The sequence below is a fragment of the Otolemur garnettii genome, unplaced genomic scaffold (genome assembly GCF_000181295.1).
Source record: "Otolemur garnettii isolate 467f Iridium unplaced genomic scaffold, OtoGar3 scaffold00263, whole genome shotgun sequence".
Classification (NCBI taxonomy): domain Eukaryota; kingdom Metazoa; phylum Chordata; class Mammalia; order Primates; family Galagidae; genus Otolemur; species Otolemur garnettii.
In genome coordinates, this window is record NW_003852658.1 from 953,825 (window position 1) to 979,800 (window position 25,976).

The 25,976-nt window shown below is 36.7% G+C and overlaps 1 protein-coding gene and 1 non-coding gene across 2 annotated transcripts in view; both read left to right on the top strand.

Annotated features, from left to right (window-relative positions):
• The window catches only part of VPS8 (VPS8, CORVET complex subunit), a 271,667-nt gene that overhangs the window by 27,359 nt on the left and 218,332 nt on the right, over nucleotides 1-25,976 (top strand). Inside the window, exons 5-14 of the mRNA XM_023508657.1 lie at nucleotides 2,204-2,297; nucleotides 3,459-3,542; nucleotides 6,239-6,271; nucleotides 7,148-7,202; nucleotides 17,598-17,722; nucleotides 18,479-18,565; nucleotides 20,326-20,393; nucleotides 21,526-21,679; nucleotides 21,788-21,847; nucleotides 24,339-24,446. Coding sequence (XP_023364425.1) covers nucleotides 2,204-2,297; nucleotides 3,459-3,542; nucleotides 6,239-6,271; nucleotides 7,148-7,202; nucleotides 17,598-17,722; nucleotides 18,479-18,565; nucleotides 20,326-20,393; nucleotides 21,526-21,679; nucleotides 21,788-21,847; nucleotides 24,339-24,446 — 868 coding nt within the window. The remainder of the gene's footprint in view (nucleotides 1-2,203; nucleotides 2,298-3,458; nucleotides 3,543-6,238; nucleotides 6,272-7,147; nucleotides 7,203-17,597; nucleotides 17,723-18,478; nucleotides 18,566-20,325; nucleotides 20,394-21,525; nucleotides 21,680-21,787; nucleotides 21,848-24,338; nucleotides 24,447-25,976) is intronic.
• LOC111722489 lies at nucleotides 12,534-12,721 on the top strand. The gene has a single exon (XR_002771286.1). It is a non-coding gene; the product is annotated as a U2 spliceosomal RNA (small nuclear RNA).

Consider the following 25,976-nt stretch of genomic DNA (forward strand, 5'->3'; position numbering starts at 1 on the left):
TTTTGATAGTACTGGGTGGTCTATTAAAGCCTTGCATAGGAGTAGAAGGCCCACTTGTATGGAAATAATATACTTATTAGAGCTTAAAGATGTTGACACTATTGAGGGAGGAGATAAAAAGTGAGTAGTGTGACCCCTGTCTTCCACAGCCCCAGTAGGAAGCCATAATCATAGCCAGGGATTCCCAGAAATGGTAGAGCCTTGGAGGGAGCATAGATCAAATCTGCTTGTCTGTGGTGGGAACATGGAGCTTGGTTCACCACCCTTCTGTTTCCTGCACGTCCTGTCCTCTAAGCTCAGCTCTGCCGTTCCTGCATTCTCCTGGAGTGGGCTCAGGGGAGAATCACAAAGATGAGTAAAGATTTTGGGAAAGGACTTCTGACCCCAAATAACTTCAATTTTGGCTGCTTTTCACCTTCCAGATTTTTTGGAGAGAACATAAAAAGAGAAGTGGAAGAACCATAATATAAATATTTTATTGAATTCACATGTAACTTTAATATTGATAAAGTTATCTGTGTATTTTTCCTCTTTCTTAAATTTTGCCTGTTTCAGTGCTGTCTTTAGGTTGTTATCTCTTGTGAGATAGGGGCCATTGCTGAATATGTTAACTTGTTCAGCATGGTGTCCTACAAATAGATAACTTAAATGTTTTTGATTATCTGGTCACTACTTTTTTATTTTTATTTTTTTGTTTTTATTAAATCGTAACTGTGTACGTTGATGCATTTATGAGGTTCAGTGTACTGATTTGATATACAATGTGAAATGCTTACATTGAACTGATTAGCATCACAGTTACATTCTTTTCTTCATAGTCTTGAAATGTATCATTGCACTGTGCACGTTAGATGTGGTCCCCCCAAATACCCTCCCTCCTCCTGCCTCCCACCTCCCCTCCCCTCTCTCTCCTCTTCCCTTTTACTTTCTGGACTATAGTTATGTTTTACCATTCATATGAATGTGTAGGTGCTTATATATTGATTTCATAGACTTATTTAAAGATACAGCGTTATCTTGTGGCCTGCATAGTGAAGTCAGAACTCCTTTGCGTGGCATCCTGTCTGGACCCCGCTTACCATTTTGACCTGATATCTAAGCTCTCCCACGCCAGTCTTCCCAGTCCATGCCTTTTGTGTATTCACTGTCCCCCAGACACACTGTGTACCTTCACATCTTCATGTTGCTGCTCATGCTTTTTGCTTCACAGACTTAAGTCAAGTTAAACATTTTCTCTTTATTATAGCTATCCCTGATAACCCCCAAATAAATAGAATCTAAACTTGTCTTCATTTGCATTTATATAGTACTTTATATGTATTTTCAGTCTAACATTTGTCCTTTAAGAGTTAGTTGTTAGTCCCTCTAGCTAGGCTGTGAGATCCCTGATTGTAGGTGATTTCCTTATTTTGTATCCCCCAGAGCACACTTTTAGTCATACAGAGTAAGTGCTCAGTAATGTTTGGTAAATGTTTAAGAATTACTTCTTGCATGATGATGAGAAGAGAGGTGAAAGGAGCCCTCCATAGGAGCAGCAGGGAGTGAGTAAAGAATGGGGAACTTCAGAGAGTGGTTTAAGAATGAGAGGGTGGCCATAGACAGGAGGAGGCAAGACGATAAGTAGATGTGGCCATGCAGGGCAGAAGGAGGGCTCTGTATGCACCTTCTGGAGAATAGGAGAACTTTGTATTACTTAAGGTGAGCAAGGAATAGTTGGAATCAGTGACAAAGGAATTGGGGTTAGTTTTTTTTTTTTTTTAGAGACAGAGTCTTACTTTGTTGCCCTTGGTAGAGTGCCATGGCGTGACACAGGTCACAGCAACCTCCAACTCCTGGGCATGGGCGATTCTCTTGCCTCAGCCTCCCGAGTAGCTGGGACTACAGGCGCCCGCTACAACGCCTGGCTATTTTTTGGTTGCAGTTCAGCCAGGGCCAGGTTTGAACCTGCCACCCTCGGTATATGGGGCCGGCGCCCTACTCACTGAGCCACAGGAGCCGCCTGGAATTGTGGTTTTATTCATTTTACTGTGCTTCTTCGAGGTTCAGAGTGGCTTTAGTACAGCATTTTAATTTGAGACTTTTAGATTTTTCTATACTTCTTTTTAAAACTGAGCTAAGAAATTATATACACTGTTATTTTCTTTTTGTCTGTTTTTGAATGTATTCATTTCTTTCTTTCTTTCTTTCTTTTTTTTTTTTTTAGGAAGAAGAAATTACCTGATTCTTTTTCACTCCATGGATCAGTTATGCGACATTCACTTTTGAAGGGAATTTCTGCCCAGATAGTATCTGCAGCTGTAAGTATTTTGTACTTTCCCCCCAGCTTTATAACTTGCAATGGCATAATGAAGTAGGAATGAGCATAAAACAAAGCACAGCACTTCTCTTGGCCCAAGGCTTAAGAAAAATAGAATCTGGCTTTCATGGTTTTTGTGTGATTATTTTTGACTCATAAGACATGGCTATACATCTTGACATAGAAATTAGTGCAGCCATGAAAATAAAGGTCTGCTCAAAGTCTTGGGTGTGCCTAAATGAAATATGGCAGCAAGCCTGAAATAAACACTATCTGCCTTTTCTTTAAATTCCTTTTCAGTGTAGTTGCCGTCTTGTGTATTTGATTGAGGTAGAGTGCTTGTGTTTTTAGTCTTTTAATATGGAGAAGTGATTGATCAGAATCTTTTACAACTGAATGTTCCTTTATAATTCACAAAAGTTTTCATGTACCTTATTACTCTAATTTTTACAATTTTGAAAGTAGGTAAAGCCATGTTCTATTTTACAAATGAGAAGATAGGCTCACAGAGGTGATATCAACTTGTCTTACATCGTTGGTTAGGAAGTAACAGGGCAATTACTCAAAATTGGGGTTTCTGGCTCCAAGTCTAGTGCCTCTTTGATGTGAAAGGAGGTCGCCTGGGTGAATGTATCCAATGTATAATTGCTTGGAACATGATGTCTGTGACCTTTTTTGAAAATGATTTTGAGCACTGAGTTACTGTTAAAAATATTTAATAGTCCATCGAGTTGGTAGACACTGATCAGACTTTTCCTTTGGCCTTAACACCCATAGTTTCATGTAATCTTTGAATTCTGGTTTTCTGAATTAAATATACAAATCCTGTATGTAATAATAATGACAAGATCTTTGGTCTGTCCTTAAGTTCTTTCTATGCAGTTTAATTGGTATTTTACATATTCTGTTTGGAAAAGAAATAAAGGTTTTGATTTTTCATGAGGGGCACTGTAGGAGTGCCTTAGTTCACCACAATTGCACTGTAGTTTTTAGGCTTATCTGAGAAGGATCTTAGTGCAGATACCAAAGCAAACAAACAAAAAAACGGATTCACTATGGACAGTGGGTATATCCTGACCCAACCATATGTTGTGAAGTCAGTTTGAATGGAAAGCTGGGCAAGCAGCGGGGGAGACCTGGGCAATTGTCCTTCCTCTTTTAGGTGGAGAGTAATTCATATTTGCTAGAATGGGAACCACCTGTAGAGGATTACATTTCCATGACGTTTTCTGAATTTAATCCTTATGTAGGTGATGAAATTCATTCCTTTCAAAATCATCAAGATGAACCAGAACAGTCATTTGACCCACCTGTGCAGTTTTAAAAATATTTTGAATAATGGAGACTGAACTAAAACTCAGACTCTGAACAATGATTAGATAAATCTGTTATTTAAAAGGGTTTCTCCTTCTTCTTGAAGAGGAGAGGAAAATTCTAATAAATACCAGAGTGTTTGCATTCTGTTTTTATTTCATTGCTATGGCTGAGCTCCTTTGGTATGTTAAAATGAAAACTGCTTTTCCTGTGACAGTCATCACACACTGCCTTCCTTTTTTTTTTATGATTACCAGCTCAATTTAAGTTGTATGCTTTTCTGTGATGGTTGGTTTATTAACATGTAAAGCCAGTTGTATTTTTGGGTGTTTCTCCTGAATAATTTGTTCAGTAGTACCTGCAGCCATGTGGTTAGTGATGTCATTAAGGCTGCTTAGGGCTTGGGTCATTACAGTTTTGGAGTCTATACTTAGAAACATTAAGGAGAGATGAGATATTTTTGTGTGTTTACATTGGGCGAGGGTCTTGCTTTGTCACCCACGGTGGAATACAATAGTATAATCATAGTTTACTGCAGCCTCAAACTCCTGGGTTCAAGCAGTCCTGCCTCAGCCTCCCAAATAGCCAGGACTACAGGCACATGCCACCATGCCCAGATAATTTTTCTTATTTTTTGTAGAGACAAGCTGTTGCTATGTTGTCTAGGCTGGTATCAAATGGCTGGCTGAAGCCTCCTCAAATACTGGCATTATAGGTGAGAGCCACCATACCCAGCTGAGATGAAATTTTTGGAATTGTAAAACTCATGGTTTGATTTTGGGCTCCTCCTCAAAGAAACACGACATATGACTATTTTAAAATAATTGAAATTAACTTTTTAAGGATCTATATCAATTTCATGATCAACCTTAACATGCTAGAGATGCTGGGTTTTTTTTGTTTGTTTGTTTTTTTCAAAATGTGTCCATTGCATATGACTGTCTTGTGTGTTTATTAAAATGCAGGTTCCTAGGGCTCACCCCAGACATGCTGTCAGAATCTTTAGCCTTGTAGTATAGAGATATGCATTTTAATGGGCATTCTAGATGATTCTAAAGCACTCTGACCTTTGAGAACTACTACCTTCATATGTTGCAACACTAGTACTAAAATTCTATAATCTATAAAATGCTTTCAAACATCTGTGATTTTTTAGCTTTTGAAGTCAGGTAACTTCTGATTTCATTTTTCAGGTTCTATTTTGAATATAGAGCAGATCCTTGAATTAATGTCATTTTGTTCAGTGTCATTTTATTATAATGATGAGAAAAAAGAATTGGTTTTATTGTAAGTTGTTTCACTTAAAGTCAGTTTCCAAGAATCTATTGACAGTATTGAGTGAGGACTTACTGTGGTTGATGTTCTTCATCTGCTATCTCGTTATTCCTCTTTTTTCTTGTTTAGGATACAAATCAATCATTTGTCAAATATTTATTGCATGCTTTTTAATTGTTGAGCCTTATGTCAGGCATGTTTTATACACACTCATATGTGCCAAGTTGGGCATATGCTGCTATCCAGAACATTGTACACAGCAAGTGCAGTGATTGTTCTTTTCCATGTTTCCACGCGTTGGAGTTTCTCAGGTTAGTTCCTGGGAAGCTCTACAAAGTTGGTTAAGTGGATTCTGCCTTTTGAGAGATTATAGTAACTAACTGACCACACTGAGAAGAATAGACATAGGAAAGAAGATGTGGAAGGGATGTAAGGAGCCTAACCTGGGAACTGAAAGCCCTGAGTTTGAGACATGGTTCTCTCACTTACTTAGTAATCTTGGGCAAGTCAGCTAAATTCATTAAAACTTCCATTTTCTTCTCTTCCATTTTCCATTCTGGAAAAGCAGAATCATGCTGCCTATTATCTCTCTCTCTCCAGGTTAGGGAATCAAATAGTGTAATACATGTATGTGAAAGGTTTTTGCTACTGCAGTGGTGTATTACTGTAGGCTGTTATTATTGAAAGCTATGTAAGTGTCAGATAGATACTCTTACTGTTATATCATTCTTTACATATAATTTGATTCTTAGGGCTCATGGAGGTAAATAGGGCAGGATTTGCTATTTCTTGGCATTTGACTAGACTAGTATTTAGAAAAGTTAGATGACTTTCCCAAGGCTACATAGTTATTGGTAGGGTTCTTAGAGTAGCCCTTCATGTTTTACTTTCTTACTCTTGAGAACTGATTTAATGTATACTGCTGGGGTTTTATTGAGAGATTACTGGGTAGTCTGCTAGATAAGAGCTCCTACATTATTAGAAATAGAACATCTTTAGCACACATTTCCTTTTCTCAAATCTTTATATACTCCTACCATTTTGACCCTATAATACAGTTGTACACATTTTAGAAAACAGAGTCATTTTTCTTTTTCCCTTCCCTTTCCATTTATAATTAGCCTTCCTGAAACATCTGTTATAGTTAGTAAAACCAAATGATTCACTTTCAAAATCTGTGTATCTGTTGATATATACAGCTTTCGTTATTTCTCTTAGTTGAGGGCAAAAAGGAAAGTTCCCCCTCTTGTCTGAACTGATTTGGATCAAAATGTATGTAAAGAGCTCCTTATGCCATTTTCTGCTTTAAAATGAGAATATTTTTTCAAATACTTTCTTTACCATCTTATTTAGGACAAAGTAGACGCTGGCCTGCCCACAGCAATTGTAAGTATATTTTAACTTTTTAAAGGTAAGCTTTTTACTTGATTGAGTTTTCTTAGATTTATTCTTACAATGTTTAAATTTATTACATAAATTATAATAAATTTGTAAGCCATTTTACTGCAGATTATCAAGTTTAAAATTTGTCTATGTTGAATGTTTTCTCTTTTCTTAATTAAAAAAAAGGCTTTTGTTTGAGAAGCAGGTAATGGAATAATGATTATTTTGCTGCTTCTGTGACTTGGTTTCCCTTCTGTTAACAGGGAGTGGAAAGCCTCATTTGTTAAAAACATTTTGTGGTAAATTTCATGTTTAACAGCTCTGGTTACATTGCCAAATAGTAAGTCTGTAGAATGATTGTAGAGAACTGGGGGATATTGACAGCACTCTAGTCCCTTTTCTCTAGCTGCCTCCTGCCACTTTCTTCTTAGTCAGTCATTGATGAGGAGGTGGGCTGAGTTTTGAACATTTCTGATACCTTCTGGCTCTTCCGAGTAAACTGGAGAAGAGCAATCTCAGCACTGCCTCATATCTCATAGGAGGCTCTTAGTTGTGTAGCCGAAGTGCCTCTTACTTTGTCTGGACCCCTGATTTTTTGTTTTAAAGTTGCTTTAGAGAAAGCTAAGTGGCACATTTTTGCCTATAATGTTGAACATATGCTATTTTGATAATGTTACCCTTAGAGTGAATTTAGAGGGATTCTCAGAAATAAGATGTCCTGAGTTTCATTTCCCGTTTTGCCTCCTAGATAAAATTGTCCTTATTTATAATAGTTGGTATGTCATCTGGTGCCTAGAGGAAGGAATAGATTTAACTTTGATTATTTCAAGATCCTTGATATATTACATCTTAAAATACAACCTTCCTTTTTATTTTCAGGCAGTGTCCAGTCTGATAGCAGTGGGTACATCTCATGGATTGGCTTTAATATTTGGTAAATTTTCTTAGTACTTTCTTACTTTTAAATATTAAGAATCCTATTTGATTTTATAATGTCCTTTAATCACAGTTTCTACAGCATGCTTTATTTTCTTGAACAAAACCAGAAAAACTTGAAAGGTAGCAGTCCATATTTTTAAAGTTAAGAATTACTTGATTCATAGTTTTGTTTTGCTGCTTGTTAAGTCAGTTTCCTTCTTCGTGAATTTTTTTTTTTTTTAATTGAATGGTAACTGTGTACATTGATGCACTTTGGGGGTACAGTGTGGTGTTTTCACACACAATCCAAGACACTTCCATCAAACTGGTTAACATAGCCTTCATGTAACTTTCTTAGTTATTGTGTTAAAACGTTCATATTCTACTCATAGAAAGATTCACTTGTACCCTTGTAAGATGAACCACACAAGTGAACCCTCGAATCCCTCTCCCTCCACCCTCTCTCCCCTCCCTCTCCCCTCCCCGTATCCTTAGTTTTCTTAAGGTATCATATCTATTCACACTTCCAGACCTTAAAAAAGAGAATGAAGTTGAAAGGAACCTTGGGTAGAGTCTCGTCTGCCTCCAGTTGTTGGTGGTGATATTGGCCTCTAATTTCATGTCCTAGTTATGGGTATTCTAAAAGGTCTTCAGGGAAAGAGATTCCCCAGGATTTCTGAGTAATTTTTAGTTTTTTCATTTCCATTGTAAGTCTCTCTAAACTGAAAAATGTTTGGCCCATAATCGTATTGTTTTCTTGGTTCAAAAGTGGACTTAACTAGTTTTATTTATGTAGTAAAAGGTAATTGTATTTTTTTCTCTCTGATACTCAGTAATCACAATGTCATTAATCTATCTTTTGCATTCAATTTTTGAGCAGAATATTTTGTTCTTTAAAAGTTTATTTAAAAACTTTTAGATAGTATTTTTCTGTTACTTTTAGTGTTCTGGACATTAATTTTTGCATCTCTCATAAATGGAATTCCCAAGGACACTATACTTACTAATAAGGAATCTGCAGAATGTTTTATAAGTTTGCTTGAGAGTGCTTTAATAATAGAACCACAGTTTGATCCCTTGGGGCCTTGCATCTTTATCATATGAGTAGATAACTAGTTATTTTCTGTTGTTTTTGAATAATTTGACTTCCTGTTTACAAATTTTCTATTATGCCAAAAGTTTTATTTAACATGTAATTGTAACACCTAGTCTTTTTAAAGGAGATTGATTAAAATAATAGAATTTTATTTTTGGGAACCAGAGAATACAAAAAAATTTATAAGTAACTTGAAAGAACTTTAGAATTAATTCTTTAAAAAATACTTTTGTTTTTACTGTATAACTAATATATACATTTTCATTGTAGAAAATTTAGAAAATATGGATGGAAAAAAAGTTGAAGATATAAAATACCAAATTCCATTCAGAAATAATGTCTAACATAGGTTTTTTTTTTCCTGTACTTGTATATATGTATGTGTACATGCTAAACCATGATCATGTTTAGTTGTAACCTACTTTTCATTATAATGACATCTTTCTGTGCAATTATATATTTGTCTGTAACTTGAATTTTAATGGCTACATACTATTCTATTAAACAGATTCTTCCTAATTTACTTAGCCATTTCCTATTATTTTTTTTTTTTTTTGAGACGGAGCCTCAAGCTATCCCCCTGGGTAGAGTGCCATGGCATCACAGCTCACAGCAACCTCCAAGTCCTGGGCTCAAGCGAGTCTCCTGCCTCAGCCTCCCAAGTAGCTGGGACCACAGGCACCCGCCACAATGCCCGGCCATTTTTTAGTTGCAGCCATCATTGTTGTTTGGCGGGCCTGGGCTGGGGATTCGAACCCACCACCTTAGGTGTATGTGCCTGGCGCCTTAGCCGCTTGAGCCACAGGCGCCGAGCCGCCATTTCCTATTATAAGGCATTTAGATTTTTTTTTTTTGAGATAGAGTATCACTATGTCGCCCTCAGTAGAGTGCCGTGCATCACAGCTCACAGCAACCTCAAACTCTTGGGTTTAAGCCAGCGGTTCTCAACTTTATTAAAGGGCTGTAGCATTAGGAAGGTTGCGAACCACAGGCTTAAGCGATTCTCTTGCCTCCGTTTCCCAAGTAGCTGGGACTATAGGTGCCCACCACAACACCCGTCTATTTTTTTGTTGTAGTTGTCATTATTGTTTAGCAGGCCCAGGCTGGACACCAACCCACCAGCCTTGGTGTATATGGATGGTGCCCTACTCACTGACCTATGGACGCCGAGCTGGTATTTAGGTTTTTTATAAAAAGGAGTATTATAAACATTTTGTTACTATATTTTTGTACACATGATTATTAGGACAAATCCAAAAAAGTAGAATTGCTTGCATCAGGATATGAACATTAAGGACTATTGATGTGGTTGCTCTCTGGAAAAGTTTTCCTAGCTTGATTCTCTTGTTCTATGTAAGAATGGTTGTTTCCTATAGGGGTAAAATTGATATTAGATAAATAGAATTTAGGGAGAGAATCCTATAAGGTCTTTTAGTTCAATCTCTGAGGCGATCAAGGACCAAAGACATTACGTGACATGCACAATGCCAAGTTCATAATCAAGGAATACAGAATCCTAGATCAGTGCATTTCCACTATTCCAAGTGATCCTCCTGTCCTGAGAGAAAAGGAGGCAATAGACATGAAGAAAAAAATTAAAGAACTAAGGTGAATGAGGAAAGAATATAATGTAAATGTTTACCTGTTGGCAGAATGCTTTTTCTTTTTTTCTCTGAGATAGAATGTCACTCTGCTGGTCAGGGTAGAGTGCCGTGGCATCATCATAGCTCACAGCAACTGCAAACTCTTGGGCTCAAGCAGTCTTCTTGCCTCAGCCTCCTGAGTAGATGGGACTACAGCCTCAACATCGGGCAAACTTTTCTTTTTTTTTTTTTTAGTAGAGATGGGGTGTTGCTCCTGCCCAGGCTAGTCTTGAACTGTGAGCTCAAGCAGTCCAACTGCCTCCGCCTCCCAGAGTGCTAGGATTGCAGGCGTGAACCACTCCGCCGGGCCTTACATGTTGATTTTTTGTTCCCACTTACTAGTACTCACTTTTCCTCTACTCTGTTTTATTTATTTTTATTTTCATTTTTTTGAGATAGAGTCTCACTATGTCACCCTCAGTAGAGTGCCATGGCATCACAACTCACAGCAACCTCAAACTTTCGCGCTTAAGAGATTCTCTTGCCTTAGCCTCCCAAATAGCTGGGACTACCCATGCCCACCACAATGCCCAGCTATTTTTTGTTGCAGTTGTTTAGCTGTTGTTTAGCTGGCCTGCGCTGGCTTCTAACCCACCACCTGTGATATGTGGCTGGTGTGCCATAATGACTGTGCTACAGGCACCAAGCCCTATACTCTGTTTTAACCTTCCTTTCTTATAAACAGGTTATACAAATATATAACTGCTTGTAATCAAACTCACATAGAGCTTACTGCAAAGTAATTAAAATGAATACTTTTAGAATAAAACTAACAGAGGAAAAGAGTACATTATCTTTTGATACTGTCTTTTAAATTTCCTCAGTCTTGCTTCCTGGTTTTTTTAGATTGTAGCATAGTTCATGTAGATACAAGGAAATAGTAATGTTATATTATAGTCTCATGGAAAAGAAGGCATGCCCCAGTGAACATTTTGAGAAATAATTATATTCTGATTATGCTTTGGGTTTTGATAGGGTAGCCAATAAATTTTACTTGTTATTATTGACAGCCGTCAGATGTTTGGATAATATGTTTTAATGAATGGATTAAAATTGCTTGAAAACCAAGGAATAAACAGCAGAGTAGTAATAGTATGAAGTACCAAGATCAGAGGTCTAGGTTAGAGCAGATCTCTTTTATTTTTACTTAAATATATATTTTTTGGTTTTTTAAAAAAATTATAAATACTTAATTGTTGTTTTTCTTTATAGGGCACATATGATGTTTTGATACAAGTTTACAATGTGAATCAAATCGGGTATCCATCACCTTCAGCGTTTAACATTTCTTTGTGTTAGGAACTTTCATTTCCAATGGTTTGGTTATTTTAAAGTATACTCTAACTTATTGTTGATTATAGTCACTTTGTTGTGCTATCAAGTATTGACTAGTCCTCTGATCTCTCTTTAACATCTGTTTGGATAACAGGAGAAAGTATAGCAGGAAGAACTATACTTATTTAAGTATGATTAGATTCTCTTTGAAATAGATGTCTGGGTCATTAAAATATAAATCATTATAAGTTTTTAAAATGTTGATGTATATTGCATACTCTTATGGAATTATACGTATATGGCATTTTTTGTGTGTCTTGGTTCTTTTTTTTTTTTTCCTTCCCCTGGAGACAGTTGCTCTTTGTTACCCTTGGTGGAGTGCTGTGGCGTCATAGCTGAAGTACCTCAGACTCTTGGGCTCAAGCGATCCTTCTGCCTCAGCTTCCTGAGTAGCTGGGACTATAGGCGCCTGCCACAATGCCTGGCTAGTTTTAGAGAAGGAGTGTGGCTCTTACTCAGGCTGGTCTCGAACTCCTGAGCTCAGGCATAAGCCACCATGCCTAGCCATGTGTTTTGGTTCTTAGCTTGTACAGAATCTCAAAAGTTTAATTCTTAATAAAAATGTTTCTCTATTTGAAGATCCTCCGTTTTCATTTTTCTGCTTGTTTGTGTATTTTAGTAGCTGATCTTTTTGAACTTGTTTTTCTTTCTATGTAACTTAAACATGGTTTACCACTGTGCTATAATTTAAATATTATGTATTTTTTCCTTTCCCATAACTGATACCTGAATATAATCATGAATGAATGTAATCATGTCTTTAGACATTAGTCAAATTTAATATCATTCCCACAGATAATAAAAGCTTGTCACTTACTCTCTTGAAATTTTACCTACCTTTTTTCTGAACTTTTGAACTGATGTCTTGCATTTCTCTCTCTTTTAATCTTTTCTTCGTGGATTCAAAAGGAAAAGGTATAGTACTTCTGGTTTGCACGAGTGGTTTTTTTATCTTTTGATCTTTTAAATGTTGAAAGAGAAGCTATCAATTACAGTTAATGCCCTCTTATGAAATGTTTATTGAAAAAAACTACAGCTAATTAAAGCAGGAAATTGTGAAAAACTATAAATAAATTCATACCTTTAATGTTTTATTTTAACCGAAAATACATAAATTTTCATTTTCCCCGTACCTTTTGATACATTCGGAAACCTTTTCCTTGAGTTTGTATCTGCTGATTGGGGGGGTCTGCGGTATTTTGTGGGGCATAAACTTCATTAATAATAGGTTATATAAAATTTGCAGTTTTAATTTTTAAAAATAAGGTAAAAGATTGCTTCTTGGCCTTTTGGCTAAGATCTGCAGTATCTATTCTTATCAGTTTAATATCTGATACATCCTCTGTCTGAGGACAATATATTAAATAGATTTTTGGAGCAGGGAGTTGGACTAGGAACTTGTTCTGTCCACTCCACGCATTGACCTGGTATTGCAGTACTTCCAGGAATGGTGCACCCCCTTGGGGGATCAAAAAAAAAAATAAGGTAAAAGCTTAAGGCACCTTTGAATCAGAGTACAAAATTTTAGATTTTAATAAAACTTTCTTTCACTTTTACCCTTAGCAACACTTAACTTTGCGACAATTTTGTAAAGCAACTTGTTTTTACCAAGTTTTTCTAAATCATCTAGGTAGTGTTTATGGAAACAACAACTTTCTTTTTCGCTCTGATTTCATCAGTTTATGTACTTTTAAATTACATTTTAAAAGAACAGTAACATTACAATGCTATGAGCAGGTTTGGGAATGTGAACAAACTGACTTTTAGTAGCATTCAGCATTCTAGAAGACAGCCACTTAGCCATGGGGATTCAGTGTGCTCTGGTCTTCAGTCAGTAAGCTTTCCAGAATGAAGGAGAACTTCAGTTCTGTATGCTGGTTAGGTGGAGGTCAGGTAAAACTGCTTCTCCTGTTTTATGATCATTAATGAACAAAGTTTTCTAGTAAGATCTTTCCTTTTCTTCTTTGGTCTTAGAGAATATTTTAGTATAAATAAAGGGTAAGCAAAGAGAAGAATTGAAGAATGGTGAATACTGGCAGGTAAAAATGGAATTCTGCATATACAATTAAATTTCATTCCTTCTAGAATGTAGGCATTTCTTTCTTGGCTGATCTTTGAGAGCTAATTAAAACAAATTAGGGGTGAAGAAATAGAAGATCAGCTAATTTTGGCATATAGAGAAAGTTAGCATAAATTCTTGGAGTATGTTCAAATTTAGATTTTAGAACTTTCTATCTTGTTATAGCTTTTCTTTGCTGTTTGGCACATTATTTATTTTTATTTATTTATTTATTTTTTGAGACAGAATGTCATCCTATTGCCCTGGGTAGAGTGCTGTGGTGTCATAGTTCACAGCTACCTCAGACTTTTGGACTTAGGCAATCCCCTTACTTTAGCCTCATGAGTAGCTGGGTATGCAGCATCACACCCAGCTAGTTTTTCTATTTTTGGTAGAGACAGGGTCCCGCTCTTGCTCAGGCTGGTCTCAGAACTCCTAAGTTCAGGCCATTCACCCCCCTCAGTTTCCCAGAGTGCTGGGATTATAGACGTGAGGCACTATGCCTCACCAAGCACATTATTCTTAAAACTCAGGATGTGCTGAGGGGATTTACGCTTAGCAAGTGTACTTTGAAAGGTATACTAATAAAAGTATAATTCAGTGTAGTGTCAAATAGATGTACTTTATGTGATATTTGGGCTTAAAATTCTCTTAACTGGTAAGCTATATTATTATTATTATTAATAATTCCTTGAGTTCGCATTAGTCTCTTTTTCATATTTCTTACCCCAGGATCACCATCATAAAAACCTACTCCATTTTTTTTAATACCAAGTTGATAGTGCCAACTAAATGTAATTACATGTATTATTAATTTAATACCTTTTCTCTAACAGTAGAGAAAGGAGATTTCCAAGAGTCAAGGGAGAATAGAATTTTCCCTTTTAAATTAATGAAATCAAGAGCAGCCCGAAGAGAACTCTGTTTTCATCTTCTTGCTTCTGTCCAGCTCCTTTTGTTCTTTCTATGTAACTATAGAATTTAAATGTTTTAAAGAGGTTTTGTGTTTATTTGGGGCAGATATCTTTTCCTAGAATTGTCCAGAATTATCTGGACTCCGGAATATTCAGTTAACGCTAGCAGGAGAAACCTCTGCAATAAGACTGTTTTCTTCTTTACACAGAAATTCTACCTTTTTTGAATTTAGTTTAAATTGTGTAATAGCAAGTTTGTTAATATGGTACTATAAAGATAGAAGGTATAAAGACAGCAATACAGTTGATAAATGTCTTTGTGGAGTCAAAGTAGATTACATTTGACATGCTATCTTTGGTTCTATCACTGTATCTGCTGTTTTTTTTTTTATTTGTTTGTTTTAATGTGTGTAAGTATAATGTATAAATAACTTTGTGATAAAATATAATATTTGAAGGATATCAAATTAGTTCTTTTGTGCTTTATCTTACTTTACTAATTTATTCCTCTAAGCAATGTAATGAGGTAATGGGTGTTTTCCACATTTACTAAGCAAATTTAAGTAGCATCTCTAATATTACTGAGGCATATACTGTAGTTCAGTGCCTGTAACTGTCTAGAAGTAGAAGCAAGATTAAAATCCAGGTATCTGGTTTCATAGCTGTGCTGCCTTTTAAGGGGAAATTATAAAGACAACAAATACATTGTGAAAGTCAAGACAAAAATTGGAAATATTTTCATTAACACAGACCTGTGGGGTGTAAATTGAATATATATTTCAGGAATGACCATGGTTGATATTTTAGTTCCCTGTCTTAGCTACATTTTAGTATGTGGGGACCACAGTCAGGAAAACAGTTACGTTTGGTTTTTAATCTAGAAATGAGATATGTCCTTTCTCTTCCCTCATTTCATACATTGCCACCCCTTTCTATTTCCCCTTTCTTAATGGCACCCTTGTTTTACCATACTTCTCTTTTTTTTTCTGCTCATACTTATTGTGCCTTATGAGAATATGTAAATTGTCTAGTTTAAAGCATGAATTTTGTTAAATTAGGAAGCAGTAGTGAGTGTGTTTAATCGCTGGTGAATGAGAACGCCGTGAGGTTTGGATTAAAGCGGGGCCTACAAAGGGTCTGAACAGTAGGCTAGTGAGACACTGCTCTGTTCCTGGAAGGCAAGTAGTTCAAACTCCATGGGCTTCTTTGTGAGGAGGGTATGAAATTTCATACCTGCCTCTATCTTTGTCCTCTTCCTCTCGGTTTATCTGTTGCCCATGCATGAAGCCTAAGCTGGGGTATATGCAGAATACTGCTGCCCAACCATTATCATGACAGTTTGCAGATTAAAGTATGTGAATAATCCACTAACTGAATAAGGCAGCCCTAAGAAGTAAGGATCATGGAAACCACTGTTTTGGGCAGGCCTTTTCAGTTGAGAGAAATAAAATGTGATATCGTATTTAGAGTCGAGAAAATTGCAGAATAAAGGGCAGTTTTAATAATTTGAATTAAATTGAGAGATAGAGGAAAAATTAGGGTGGAGGCAAGTGTAAAAGGGAAAAATATCTGTAATTATATAATTCTAGACATAAAGATAATGACTTTCAAGATAACTAGATTCTATATGGTTTTTATTCCTTGATGTTCACCTTGGAAGATGAAAATACAAAATGATTTTTTAAAAAGTTGAATATTTTTTATGTGTCAGATGCAGTAGTCATTAGTTGTTTCAGAACTCTTTCTTGGGAAGGGGTACTGCTGTTGAGCCAGCTTATGAACACAGAAAAATACTCTCACAGTATTCACTTGGGATAGACAAAAGGACTTAGTATTAGTTTCTAGACCTGAGAATGAATGTCTTCAGACTCTTTCTGATTGCTAGATTTACTTATTGAAGGAAGGTTTGCAAATGTGAAAGCTACTTTAGATGATTATCAGATGCCCTCAGAAGGCAAAGAACTAAGCAATGTCTTTTGGGAGTATCAATTCAGTCATGATCTTAGCCTTCAGAGAGGTCCTGTCTAATAAGGGAAGTAAGACTAACTTCCATGTACATAGTTAAAGGAGTCACAGACAAGTACTGGGAGATGAGAAACCTCCAGGTTGTAGAAGCATGATCTTTGTTTTGTTCTCTCTCTCTTTTTTTTTGTAGAGACAGAGACTCACTTTATCGCCCTTGGTAGAGTGCCTTGGCATCATACCATTCATAGCAATCTCCAACTACTGGGCATAGGCAATTCTCTTGCCTCAGCCTCCTGAGTAGCTGGGACTACAGGTGCCCGCCACAACGCCTGGATATTTTTTTTGTTGCAGTTTGGCCAGGGCGAATTTGAACTCACCACCCTCAGTATGTGGGGCTGGCACCCTACCCACTGAGCTACAGGCACTGCCTAGTTTTGTTCTCTTTTTTCTAAACAGTTAAATTTTGTAGTCATACCTTCTTACATTTAATTTTTTATTTGATTGTTTTTAAGTAGACATAATAACTCTATAGAAAATAAGTATTGTCTAGGACAGCGGTTCATGACCTGCAGGAACTGTATTAAAGGGTCATGGCATTAGGAAGGTTGAGAACCACTGGTCTAGGAGAAGCCCTAGAAGAATTTCTTTTAATTATTAGATAATAAAATTTAATAAATGTTTGACTGCCTCCTGGAGAAATCAGAGGTCATTAAGGCAGAATCCTTGCCCTTAAAGAATGTAATCTAACAGGGATTTGAATTACTTGCTTTTGGCATAACAGATGTGAATGCCTGAAGTACTTTTCTGAAATGGTTTAAATGTTTACTCTGTAATTTTATTTGCACTGTTAATTTGCTTGGTAAACTTTTTCTTCATGGATAATATAAATGTAAATTTTAGCCAAATTCTAAATTAAATACATTTTGGTTTCTGAAGTTATTTTAAAAGAAGATAGTATTCTCTGTAACCTTGCATCATGAAAATGGCAACATGTACAATTCTAGGCTGAGACAGATGAAAAATAGTTGGCTCAAGAAGTTGAAGATTTCTGGGCGGCACCTGTGTCTCAAAGGAGTAGGGCCTCGGCCCCATATGCCAGAGGTGGCGGGTTCAAACCCAGCCCTGGCCAAAAACAAAAAACAAAAAAAAAAAAAGAAGTTGCAGATTTCTTATAGGTATTTTGGCTTATCATTAGCAGGTTCTGTATTATACTTCCTTGTAGATTTTGTTTTTTTCTGTATTCTTAGTGTCTTAATTCAATGCCCATCATCTGTTAGATGCTCAATAAATAAAATGAATGTGAATTCAACTGCTACCTTTGATCCTTGCTGCCTCCAGGTCTTACTAGATGTAATTGTTCACTCTCGTTTCTCTCACTTGACTTTTTACACTGCTTTAGATCAGAATCAAGCTTTGCGACTCTGTCTGGGTAGCACTAGTGTTGGAGGTCAGTATGGAGCCATCTCTGCTCTCAGTATCAACAATGACTGCTCAAGACTTCTTTGTGGCTTTGCTAAAGGTCAGGTAAGATGTGAAGTTTCTTTTATCCATAAGACAGTGTTAAAATCAATTTTTAAAAACTAGTATCTTTAGATAAATGTTGAAGACCAAAATGTGTGAAGAAGTATTATGTTGTAAAGTTAACCTGAGATTGCTCAATCTGACCTCTGTCTTGTTCAGATTTGTAATTCATCATTACTGATTGACCCAGAATATGTAATTTTTCATATCCTAATTCATGAATCTATTGGAGTAAAAAGCTTTCTTAATCCAACCAGGGTATAACGTAAAATGCCCTTACAGTAACGTAAACAATTGTGGCTGCTTTTTAGATGCTCTATGTTCTGTATTCTTATTTTTGTGTTCTTGAATAACTATTTTGGTGTGTCTTTCTTTCCACTTCTGAAGCTGGCAGTAGATTATGGTTTTTCCCATCTTCTGATTTCTGCATCACTTGCTGGTTTGGCAATAAGCCTTTCCTATAATTTTTACCAGCGCTAAACAGATTGACTTATTAAAGAAATTCTTTTACCTCTCAGCATGAGAACAACATTTACAATTTAAAAGGAAAAGTAGGTTGGGCAGGATGAGGGTTAGATGAAGATAGAATAAAGGCTCCATACTTTAATGCATCTGTAACCTTTAGGTATGTTTTAACTTTATAGTTCTTTGCCTGTAATGTTTATAGACCAGGAATAGATTATTTCAGCCAGAAGACAGGATACTTAAGTCCAAAAAAGAGCAATAAATTTGTTTTTAAAGCACTTAGTTGTCTTATAGATCACCATGTGGGATTTGGCCAGTGGAAAACTTCTCAGATCAATAACAGATGCTCATCCTCCAGGAACAGCAATATTGCATATCAAGGTAATGGCTTTGTTTTCTTCTAATAATTCTTTTTGTTCTTTTGCCTTTGGTTTTACTTTAAAGTAATTTCTCTGTATTGATAATCAGAAGTCTAAAAAATGTATTTAACATGAAGCTGTTAAAAATGTATTTAACATGAACATATAAATTGAATTCTTAATATTGAACTGCCTTTTATTTGACTAGCCCAACATGGTGTTTTCCCAAGTTAAAAAAAGAGAAAGGTTAGTATGGAAATACTCAGCTTCAAGTTGTGATGAAGTCTGATAGATATAGCAGCAAAAGGGGCAGTAAAGGCAGGCAGCACCCTGCTGACACTCATATGGAGATCTTAAAAGATCTTTTTAACTTTGTTTTGTCCGCCAAAATTTTATTGTTAAGATGGTGTGTTCTGTCACCTTTTCTTGCAAGTTGCATGAGGTTCAAGGCACCAATTATGAAAGAACCAGCATTTGGATTACATTCAGAAATGAATCTTTTGGTTTATTTTCTTTCAGGCCTCTAAAGAGAAAGCATTAAGATCCTAGAGTTGGCTTTCTCTTTACAGGCCTGAAAAAATTAAACTGACTTAGGTTACAGATTTCATTTATAAGTACAATGTGGTTGTTGATTCTTGGATACTGGCAGGCCCATATTTAGAAGCATAAAAGGTAAAGGATTATAACTAGGAAAGTCTAAAATCAGATCTTCTAGATTTTAATCATGTACACATTTTGTTTCTTAGCTGAGCAGAGCTCTCTTGTCCATACATGTGCTTTTTAAAGTCTGCAACCATCTGGAGTTTATATGTCTGTATCTAGGTTAGTTATAAAAAAAAAAATCTTTTGTGACAAGGCACCATTGAAGCACTTAGTAACAATGAGAACAACCAAGACAAGTAAAAGTGGAGAGAATTTCTCCTTTTCCAGAACATGATGGTAATCTCTCTTGACGTCTTTTGAAATAGAATATACGAACTTTTAATATGTTATAGTTGCTTATATATGCATATGTCTGTGTGTGGGTTATGGAAGAATAATTTTACAGGGGCTTCCTGTACCTCACCCCTTCCTAAGAACGTGAGGCATACCATTTAAGATGGTTAATCAGCCTTTGGGCTTAGAGAGGCTAGTCACTCTCAATGATACAAGTTCAGTTATTCCATTTTGTGTCATATAGATTTATTATACCTCATATGACCTTGGGACTGTCTTTGTGAGCATTATTTATTCTGACTTTTCCAGGTTGCATCATAATAACTGAAGTAAATTCTGTGCAAGAAGATCAAGGAGATAGCACATTTTTAGAAGGGTTAAATAAAAAGTGTTAAAATATTTTAAATAGCGGATTAGCTCTTTATTCAGAAAGCGTAGTCAGAGATGTTTATTTCCCAGAGATACCAAGTATCTTTTATTGAGTCTTTTATTCTTGAAAACTAGGCAACTGCAGATGTATCCAAAGGATCCTATTCCTTTAAAAACAAGTTAGAAACAGTTCATGTAAGAGCTTTGGGTTTTTTATCAATCATAGTTTGTATTTTTCTTTTATTCTGGTGAAAGGTGGTTTTGCTTTTTGAAAGCCCCAGTTTGTATAAAGGTAACCATCTTTATTCTAAATAAAGGTAAGTTACACGTTTAGAGTGATGAGCTGAATCTAGGTTATTTCAAATGCTATTAAATGCGTACATGGTAGATTTGCAGTATTCTCTAATTTTTTTCTCTTCTTAATACTTAACTAGATATTTAAATAACTACAAGAAAATAAATTCCTTCTCTGTTTAGTTTACAGATGACCCAACTCTTGCAATTTGCAACGACAGCGGAGGCTCTGTTTTTGAGTTGACATTTAAGTAAGAGACTAATGGACATTTGTTGACAAATGAAAAGACTAATGTTTTCAGACTGAACATGAAGAGATCTAGAAATCCCATGTGATTGAGAATATATTATGGCTGCCTATTATAATTACCTGGGCAGGCTTACAGAAAATGTGGAGTTCTGGGCCTGGCCTTCCAGAGTTTTATCTCAGTAGGTTTTATTGGCTGTCAAGCTTGAGAATCAGTATTCTGAGCTACTCTGTTCACTAATTTTGGGTCAGGTTCAAGGCCCAGTTGTTTATAAATGGTGCAAAAAGATTTTTATTGCCTGGGAATTGCCCTGTTTACTCTTTAAGAACAAAGACTGTTTAGATACATAGGAGAAAATTTATGAAGCCAAGTTTTAAAAAAAGTAGAACATAATATTGTCTATTATATTTATACTGGTCCTTCAAGGTTAATAGCTGTCTTTGATTCTTATATTTCTCATAGGTTCTAACAAGGCTGAGCACAAAGTAATTTCTCTTTCTTGGGCATCTCTTATATGTAGGCCTTTATCTAGACCCCAGAGTTACAGCTGTGAACCAGGCAAGATTCCTACTCTTACAGAATTTACATTCTGGTTGTGAGGAGACGGCAACAGATAGTAAGCCAAACACATAAATGAAATAATACCAGATATGTATGAGTGCTGTGATTAAAAAGAGTGCCCTTGAAGATATGCCTTTTGAAAAAAGACCTGAATGCTGAGCTAGTAAACAGATACAAAGATCTGGAGGACGTGTTCTGGACAGAGGAACATTTGAACACAAAGGCTTTTAGTGGGCACAAACTTGGCCTTCTAGAGCAATGGAAAGAAGACAGGTTTGACTAGAGCATGGCTTTATCAGACACACAGTACCGGGAGGGGAGTGAAGGCATGAGCCTGAGCTTGTCTTTTAAGACATGGTAGAGTTGAGATTTTATTTTAGTTAGAGTGGCAGCCAGTGGACTGGTTTTAGCAGAAGAGTGACAGATATGACCTGTATAATAAAAAGAACATGCTGCTGCTGTGTGTAGTTTTGGACTGTTGGGGGTAAAAGGGAGAGTTAGTTATCCAAGTTAGAGGTGATAGTGCCTTCGATCATTGCTAAACTGGTACTGAACTTTTGGATTACATTTTCAGGAGAGTGATGGGAGTAAGAACCTGTGAATCTAGATGTTTGTTCAGTGGTTCCAAGGGTGAAGTTTGCTGTATTGAGCCTCTACATTCTAAGCCAGAATTGAAAGATCATCCCATCACACAGTTTTCATTATTGGCCATGGCATCCTTAACAAAGGTAGGTGTATTTAGAAGATGAAACTCATAACTTTTAGAGGGTTTGAATACCAAAACTTTGAAAATTGTGAGGCCAATCTTGAACATAAATTATATTTCTTTTCTAAAGATACTGGTCATTGGACTGAAGCCATCTTTGAAAGTATGGATGACTTTTCCCTATGGTCGGGTGAGTAAGCCTCTCCATCTTAGTTTGAGGGAAATGATTTGCAAGGGCAAATTCTGTGAAATTATCAAAATTTTAATTTTAATTTCATTCTAGTAGATAGAATGAAAGTGCTCCAAAGATCATTCATTGTCTGAACTTTTCTTGAGGTGACCAAAGCCATATAAGCTGGTGATTCAAACAATGTCTTGGGGATCATGAGATCTTCTACTTTCTACTTTTATTACTTTAAGTCTTTCTCTCATAAATAGCATATGGCTGTTTTTTGTTTTTTGTTTTTTTTTTTTTTTGAGTCTTAACTTTCTCTCCCTTGGACTCAAGTGATTCTCTTGCCTCAGCCTCCCGAGTAGCTGGGACTACAGGTCCCCACCACAACACCTGGCTACTTTTAGAGATGAGGTCTGGCAGTGGCTTAGGCTGGTCTTGAGCTCAGGCAATCCTCCTGCCTTGGCCTCCCAAGTGCTAGGATTAAAGGTGTGAGCCACCACACCCTGCCCTGTTTTGTTTTTTTTTAAATCTCAAGTTGACCATGTCTGTATTGCTGTCTTGGCACTTTGTGGTCACACCTACTTTCATGAATAATTTTCCTAGTCTCATTCATTGTCCTTTTGATTGCAGTAAAATTCCCTTGTTGGATTTAAGACTGGAGGCTAGGTTCATGTATTGAATTTGAGCCTTAGTTTTCAGTGTTTGAAAATCATTTGTTTTTGTGTGACTGCTGTGCCAAGACATGTTTATTCTCATCACCTGCTTTGCTATGTAACTCCCGATAGACTATATCCCACTATAATAGCCAGCACAAATGGCTACTGCACATGCTTTCCTTGACTTCTGCCCCTTGATATTTTACTTTGGCAGATGATACTCCCAAAGTATGATATTGTTCCTACCCCAGTTTCCTTCTCTTTCTTGCTTGGATGTTTTCAGAAAGTTAGGATCTTCCAGTGTATGAGGAGATGTGTTGATGGGAGGGATGGAGAATGATGGTACAGAAGTCTGGCTAGTTTAGAATCTGGCTCTCATATTGAGGGAGATCACTTTTGTTTTCTTGTTGTTATTCTGTGTGCCTCTGGGCCCCAGCCAGGAAGCAAGACTGTTCTTTTAGATGCTAAAACTTGGTTAGATTGCCATTAACATTTCTTAGGTTAGCTTTATTGTAAGGAGACCAGATTTTAACATTGGTAAAGCGGATACCATGGGGGTGGGGGGGATGTAGAGGGGTGGGACCTGATAACAGTGCAAACTTTGATAAGCAGTCTCAGTAATCAGTTCTCAACAATTATTTGTTATTATTAAAGTTTAGCATTATAAAATTAACAAAAATAATATAAAACTCATAATCCTGGCAAAATAGCCTCATGGCAGCTGAAAACTGTATATTCCCTTCCCGTTCTCCCTAGCTTGTCGTGCATTCTTTCCAAAAATCGGGACTTTTTTAAAACGCCGCAGGACTCAAGACAAATTGTTAAAAATCAGGACTGTCCTGCCAAAAGCAAGATGTCTGGTCACCTTACTCTAGACTGGGGAGACAGGGGGTGTGGGGGTGTGTGGGGGGGGCGACTTGTTTGTTTCAGACAGTTTGGCTCCTTCTGAGCTAATTGTCCTTGCCTAGAAGCAAAGGAGGGAGCCAGTCTCCTTCTGATACCTTGCCCAGGAGGGGAGTAGGGAGTTTACATTAGCCTTTTCATTTCCAAATGAAGTTACGTTAACCTCTTCATTCCCAAATGGAGTTACATTAACCTTTTCAGCAGCTGAAAACCGTATATTCCCTCCCCATCCTCCCACTATTCCCTAGCTTGTTGTGCATTCTTTCCAAAAATCGGGACTTTTTAAAAATGCCACAGGACACAGGACAAATTGTTAAAAATCGGGACTGTCTCACCAAAAGCGGGACGTCTGGTCACCGTACTTTATTGGCTAATTAAGGTTTATGTCATGGTGATATGTGTTTGCTTCTTTTTATGTTTTTATTGGTATTTTTGCAATTCAAACAAATACAGAAGTTGGAAGAATTTTACGTTGAACATTTGTATACCTAACATCTAAGTTCTACTGTTAACACATCTCTATACCCACTCATCAAACTATATTATTTTGTAAGGTATTTCAGAATAACTTGCAGAAATCAGTACTCTTGCTCCTAAATATTCAGCATGCATATCACTAGCTAGAGTTAAATACTTGTTTAGTTTTTCCTTTGATATAAAATTTATATACCAAGAAATGTACAGATCCTAAGTAGATATTTGCTGCACTTTGACAAATGCATATACTCTTGTAATCCAAACCCCTACCTAGATATGGAGCATTACCATCAACCCAGAGTTTCCTTGTGACACTTCTTAGTCAGTTCTTGCTTCTGGGCAATTTTTATGAGAACTTGGGAAAAGCTTTATCAAAGAACACTAAGTTAGAGGCTGTTTTTCACCAGAGTTTTCTCTTTGTCCCGCTGTTTATTCATTGTGGTGACTTTTCCCCCCTTCTCTTCATTTAGATGGATCCTTCTAGCGTTCCATTGCTAGCCTGGCACTTTGTGGCCATACATAACTACGTGAATCCCATGCTTGCCTTCTGCAGAGGAGATGTTGTTCATTTTCTGTTGGTAAGTCCTAATGTGATGCTAGGTCTCATTATATTTTTTTCCTAGTTCCCCAGTAATTTAATGTTGTATCAATAAAAAAATTATCCAAGCATGATGGCATTGGTATTTAATTATCATAAGTCTCTGGAGAGAGATTGACTTATTTAATTTTTAAATAAAACCCCCTGATCCTCCTTAGCTTCATAACCCTCATAGTTTATTTCTCAGTTCCATCTGCTTTGACAAGTAATTAATGGTTTATGTGTGTATAAACACATGAGTGTGGTTATGTGTTAATGGTTTACCTATTTACATACATAACATGCATATTTATTAGAGAGCAAGTGTAATTCAGTACCTGCTGTTCTCCACACTGTGATGGCTCAAGCAGCAATTAGGGAAAGTTTGCACACAGCTTTAATATTGTTTGAAAAGCAAAGCCAGTATGTTTATTCCTACTAGAGAAAATAGTTTAAGGATTGAACTATGTAATGAGAATTAAATGTTGGTATAAATTCAGAGTATGAAGAGGTTAGTATGTATGAGAGAGGACATGGACAGCTTTGTGAAGGCTATACACTGAATGCTATGGAGAGGCATACTGGGGGGATGAGGTGAACTCAAGTCAGAGGGTAAGCATATGCCACTTTAATCTCTTTTTGGGTTTCCTAGCTCAGTGAAGTGAGTATACCACTGTCCATCTCGCTTCTCCACCCAGAAACTTGAGAGTCAGCCTGTTTGTTTACCTTTTTCTTTTCATGTGTGCTTCATCACCAAGTCCTGTTGACTCTGCCTCCAGAATCTCTTGACTTTCTTTCCTTTGTCTCCTTCATTGCTGTTTCTCTAGTGTAAGCCACGTATGTTTCCAGCCTGGATCCTGCAGTAGCTTTCTAACTAGTCTCTGGCCTCAATGCCTTGCATAGGCTGTCTCACAAGGAAAGCTCTGTGCTCTGTTTCACTGTTTTCTTACTCATGATTAACACTGCCTCACCTGAGGACCTGGAGCAAGTCAGTGCCTCCTGCTCCATGCATGGAGGCCTCAAGACCTTCTCTTTTGACAGCACTGAGCACTTTCTGAGTTACTCATCTAATGTTTTTTATTCCTCACTATAATGAAAGTCTAGAGACCAACTCAACTGTTATAATTCTAGCCACTAGGGCAGTGCTTATCTATGGTAGATGCTTAACAAATGTTTATAGAATTAATACCAAGGAGACGCCTATGGTGGAAAATAAAATTGAGTGTGTGGGGTGGATCTAGATTAGGGATCCGTAAACTATGGCCCATAAGTCAAATCTGGCCACCCATCTGTTTCTGTATATACAAGTCTTATTGGAACACAGTCATGCCTTCTTGTTTATATGTTATTTATAGTTGCTTTTTTACTACAGTGGTAGAGTTGTCAAGTTGTGACAGATACTGCATGGTCTGCAGGGTCTTAAATATTTACTGTGTGGCCCTTTACAGAAAAAGCGTACTAACCTTTGATCTAGATTATACAGATTATATCTACATCTAGATTGTACAGATGAGTTATACAGATTATTTTT